Source organism: Austrofundulus limnaeus, unplaced genomic scaffold (assembly GCF_001266775.1).
Source record: "Austrofundulus limnaeus strain Quisiro unplaced genomic scaffold, Austrofundulus_limnaeus-1.0 Scaffold161, whole genome shotgun sequence".
Taxonomy (NCBI): domain Eukaryota; kingdom Metazoa; phylum Chordata; class Actinopteri; order Cyprinodontiformes; family Rivulidae; genus Austrofundulus; species Austrofundulus limnaeus.
In genome coordinates, this window is record NW_013952563.1 from 1,093,743 (window position 1) to 1,099,337 (window position 5,595).

The 5,595-nt window shown below is 41.1% G+C and overlaps 1 protein-coding gene across 1 annotated transcript in view; it reads right to left on the reverse strand.

The window, feature by feature from the left end:
* Positions 1–244: 244 nt before the first annotated feature.
* rnf144b (ring finger protein 144B) overlaps positions 245–5,595 on the reverse strand; it is a gene marked incomplete at its 5' end in the record, with an annotated part of 19,471 nt that continues 14,120 nt past the window's right edge. The window contains 1 exon segment of the mRNA XM_014017114.1: positions 245–1,166. Coding sequence (XP_013872568.1) covers positions 996–1,166 — 171 coding nt within the window.

Consider the following 5,595-nt stretch of genomic DNA (forward strand, 5'->3'; position numbering starts at 1 on the left):
GTGTGTGTGTGTGTGTGTGTGTGTGTGTGTGTGTGTGTGTGTGAATAGTTATGCTCACTAAAATTCTTTGCATCTTCAAAGTGGCAGGTTTTCTGTGCAAATTAAAAGATGCAAACCCTCCAAACTAAATCTTAAATTTTAGGTTGTAAAGCTAAAATACAGATCATGACAACAAAAGGGGTGGATATTTTTTAAGTGAAAGGCTGAGAAATAAGTTTTACCTAAACCAGAGCCGCATCCAACGCAGGTTTAACACATTGTTTATTTTTATTTACAATGGCGTTTTTAGAAAAGGCAGAAACACAAACAAGAGATGTAGAAATGATATTGTACACATAATCAATAAATAGATATGAACACATTTTAGAAAAGTACAGATTTTTCCGTTCGAGCCTTTGGTCTGGAACCAGGTGGAAACAACCCGTTTGCAGAAGATRAGTTCTCTGTGTACCACTGAAGCCCTATCATGTTTCATATAAATACAGGTTATAAAGTGCAAACACAACGCCATCTCCTGTTAGCAAAGGATGTTCTGCCTTGTTTAAGGTTTCCCAGGCCTGTGTGTATTTCTTTGTTGTTGCATAAAATATAGACAGAATGCAAAGGTAAAGGAAAATGAGCCAAGCACCTGGCGCTGCACAGAGAGGCACTTTGAGCACTAACGCCTCTGGTTTGGCATCATGACATTTGGCACGCGAGGGTGGCGTTGACCTGAATGTGAGTGTGCATGTACAGAAAAACAGTCCTGCGCAGGAAAATCCACTGCTCTGTTCTGCATCTGAAGATAAATTCTGCAAGGCAAATTATTTGTTCTCAACAGAGGGACGACAGTCTGGACTCGTTTATCCAAGCGGCCCACAATCCAAGTGGCTCTAGTCTGAGGATAAAYAAGAAATACTTCTTTGTTCCATAAGTTCTTTCGGCACTTTTACTTTCCTTGGCCTCCACTTGGCAAATGSGAGTTATTGTGATCAGGCAGATGGGAGCAGGGGCTGCTATGATGCGGAGCGGTCTGGTGGACTGAAGTCCTTCTTCTTTTGCTGCTTCTTCTTCTTCTTGCTGCTGCAGGGCTTGCACATGCAGCACAGGATGCAGGGCGAGGCCAGCAGGAGGAGCGGAGAYGTCACCAGCACGATGATGCTGACCCCCACCAGGATGCCCACCACCTGCATCAAAACACACAAGAATCCTTTTTAAAGATTTGAAGCTTTGRCATGAAACCAGTGACAATTTGTGAAAAGAAGAAACCTACTGAAAATTTGTGAAGGACATGTAAATACATAATATGTTTTGATAAACAGAAAGTYTAACCTCATAAACTTTATGGATCAAAAGTAGAAGAAAGAAACAAGACAGAACTTGATGTAAAAGCATGAACTGGTGGGCCTCTGTCTGCCCCAGAGTCATCTGCATTCAAAGCACTGGGCATGCAGTTACCCGTTTACCTCTATTTTTGGACTTAAATCTCCTAAGAAGTATGTAACTATGACTGCGTCTCAACTCATGGGTTGCAGCCGATGCCGGCCGCATTTGTTAGCCACYTACGTCACTGCCCGGCGCAGTAGACTGTCCCAATTTGTCTGCACTGACAAAACCCCTAAAACTTCGGCTGCATCTGAGTATCCTATGCGGTCGATGATATCCCAGAATTCATTGTGCCGTCAGCAAATTAAACAAAAAAACAAAGATGGCGTAGGGCTTCTTTTTCATTCTACAGCAGATTTTTTCCCCCTTTTTAATGACAGAATTTGGAAAATTAGCAGACTGAAAAATGTAAGATGAACAACTTAGCTGAAGAAACTTTTGTTACAATAAGATGTTAAATAAAATGCAGTTACAAGTTGGATTTTTGTAGACTAGACCGTCTGTCGTTTATGCAGCCGACACAAGCGGCCTACGGCCCACGTAGACTGCAGCCAACATCAGCTGTGGTCTACGTTGGCTGCAACCCATGAATTGAGACACAGCCGATTTTGACTTCTAAACATGACTTCCTCTTTGATATTTACCATATCCTTAATTTCAGTGACCAAACACTTGTGTACGATCCAAAGTAAGGAGATTTAAGCCACAAAGATGACTTTACCTGACCTTCACCCTTGACCTCAAAATGTTTTCAGACCCCCRTTGGGTCGAGAACAATTATCAGTGAATTTTGACTGAAATCAATATCTCTGTTCAGGAGCTGAAGTGCACACAAGACAGTGTGAAGGACAAAATTTCACACCCACTAACGCACAGACAGATAACCAAAGAACAGTAYGCCTYTGGGGCAGAGGCATGATAATATAAAAATAATCCCGCAAGGATTTCTTGAAACATTCAGTAGGAGCTTCATCTCAGACTCTACAGGCAAAACAAAGTTTTGTTCAAACAAGTCTGTACGGCAAATATTTCTTATTAGTGTATCACCTCAGCTGGTACACACAGGTAGAACGTTCCAATCTTTTGCTTTACGTTTATAAATGCTCTTTGTTTGAGAAGACAACTGGATTATGCTTGTTGTTAGTTTTTGTAAACAGTTCACCTCTTGGCCAAAAGGCTTCTTCTGTCAGGTTTAGCAAGGCAGATAAACCYGGGGCACAGGCGAGGTTCAGGTTCCAAAAAACAAAAGGATTTATTAACTTAAAATGCTGACAAGGCAGCTGAAAAAACTTACAAGGCTTGGTTGTGGCAAAAACCCATAGACATGAAAAACTATTCAGGCTGAGACACACAATGATCAGACAAGGACTGAACACAGGACACAGAATATAAAGAGAAACTAATGAGGACAAATGAGAAACACCTGGAGGAGACACAAGAGGAAACAGGTGAGTGTGGGCGGGGCAGAGAACACGCAGGGAAACACTGAAACCCTTAGAAAGACCAAAGCATGAAAAACACAGACCATRACATCTTCAGTTCTGAAGACTTGAAGGGAGAAGATTCAAGACTGGCCTTTAGACCTTCACACAGAGTCACTGCAGGCACCTGTCTCTTACATGATGTGGTCAAATAGGTGAACAGGTCTGTGTCTGAAGCTGGGAAACATTCTGAAACTGATTCCAGTGAGAATTGTGAGTGTTGAGATGATGCATGAGTCTGATGTTTCTGATAGTTTTTCTGTTACAAGTTAGATGAGACGTCTTCAAGAACTAAATGTGGCATAAAGCATTTAGGATTGCATCATCACCTGTTTCCACACTGATTCACAGAAAGTTAAAGTATTCATACCCAATTCTACCTTTCTAYATTTTATCACATTACTACCAAAAAATTCAAAGTCTTAGCTGCTATAGTGGGTTTGAAGTGGACTGAGGTGGGTACGATGGTGCTGGTTTTTCGACAAAATGATGTACACGGCCTAGAATAGAGTCCTGCAAGCCTCTGAACACAAAAACACAGCATGATTTTTAAAGACTGGCCGCTCAAAATGTTTCTGTACATCTGGCAGAAGACAAGTTCTTAATTCAGTGAAACTGCAACTGAAAATTACCCTTTTCCCCCCCTAAAGTCTGAAAGATAACATGTTCTGTTACTTCGGTGCAAGTTGAGAATCAGGTAACAATTACAAAATTATACTTCAAGTGCAAGAAATAAAGTCATACAATACCACAGCTGGACCAAAATGAAGACTGTTTATTCAGAGATAGATTTTTGGTGACRAATMAAAACAAACCAACATATTTTACCCAGTTTCCTCCAGTTCTGGCCACACTCCAGGGGCAAGATATCACATCTATTGGGAGGATTTTCTCTACTCAGTGGCCAGACTCTTTTACCAACTATTGAAAACTTGATGAAAAAATAACTGCTCTGTTGTATGATGATAGACTTGTGTTAACTAATGTACCAATTAAAAGTACATTCACATTCTGTTTGAGAAGACCATGACATGAATCATTCAAAGCAGACTGCACATCAACTTATCACACATTAATCATAAAAAATAGATAATTATTCAAGTAGTTTATCATAAAATGGCCTAAATCTGATGTGTAGTGCATTAATAAAAATCAGTGTTAAACAGAATAAACTTCCTTTCAAGTCTCCAACAGTAGCAGCCCAGTGAGTCACTACCCAGTTAAACAACCTTTGTCTTGTGACATACTGTAACTAAAGCAGAGGATTCTGAAAATAAAGAAAAATAATGTGGTAAATTCTACACGTTAATCTGACAGATATGCTGCCATGAAACCATAACAGAGCCGTGAACATATGAAAGAKTTAGTCCTTGTTGAATAAATATTAACACGTCATGTATTGTCCATCTCTATTTAACCAAAAACAGWCTATATGAACAGCTCCAGTCTGGTTTTCGSCCCGGTCACAGCACAGAATCKGCTCTCCTCAGGGTCACTAACACTCTTCTCATAGCAGCAGATTCTGGTTTACTTTCTCTTCTCATCCTCCTTGATCTTAGTGYGGCTTTTGATACCATCTCCCACACTATCCTTCTTCACAGAYTTTCATCCATCGGCATCACACACACACCCCTCGCTTGGTTTCAGTCATATCTCTCTGGCTGCACTCAGTTCATTCAAMTTAAATCTTTCAGATCCCACTCCTCCCCTGTGACTTCAGGTGTGCCCCAGGGCTCTGTCCTGGGGCCCCTTCTTTTCATCATCTACCTTCTCCCCCTTGGCATTATCTTCCGTAAATTTAACATCCACTTTCATTGCTTTGCCGACGACACCCAGCTCTTCTTATCCACTACACCCAATTCTTCACTCCCTCCTTCCTCCGTCACTTCCTGTTTAGCTGAAATAAAATCTTGGTTCACATCTAACTTCCTCAAATCAAACAGTGATAAAACAGTTTATTCTCATTGGCACCAAATCCACCTTATCTAAAGTTAACAGTTTCTMCCTCTCCATTGACAGCTCCTTGGTTTCTCCCTCCCCTCAGGTCAAGAGTCTGGGTGTCATTCTTGACAGCACTCTCTCTTTTCACTCTCACATCAACAATATTACCCGGTCGGCATATTTCCACCTTCGAAACATCAATCGACTCCGTCAATCCCTCTCCCCGCACTCTGCTTCCATCTTGGTTCATAGTCTGGTCATTTCTCRAATTGATTACTGTAACTCTCTCCTCTTTGCTCTGCCTAACAAATCACTCCGTAAACTTCAAATGGTTCAAAATTCAGCTGCCYGCATCATCACCAAAACRACCTCATTTCACTACATCACCCCAGTTTTACAACAACTTCACTGGCTTCCAGTCACATTCAGAWTTCAATTTAAAATCCTGCTGTTCACATTCAAGGCCATCCACAATCTCGCCCCTCCCTATCTGTCTGATCTCTTCCACATCACTACCCATTCACGCTTCCTCCGTTCTTCTTCTTCCATCCATSTCAACGTGCCTCTTGTCCGCCTCAGCACCATGGGAATCAGAGCCTTCTCTCACTYTGCTCCCCAACTCTGGAACGCTCTTCCCCCTGACATTCGTAATATTGACTCTCTTCTTACTTTCAAATCACAACTCAAAACTCATTTGTTCAAGTTCCCACTTTAATTTCTTATTTTCTTTTAATTCTAGTGTTTTTTTGCCTTTTTATTGTTAATGTGTTTTTAATGTTGTAAAGTGTCCTTGGGTACTTTGAAAGGC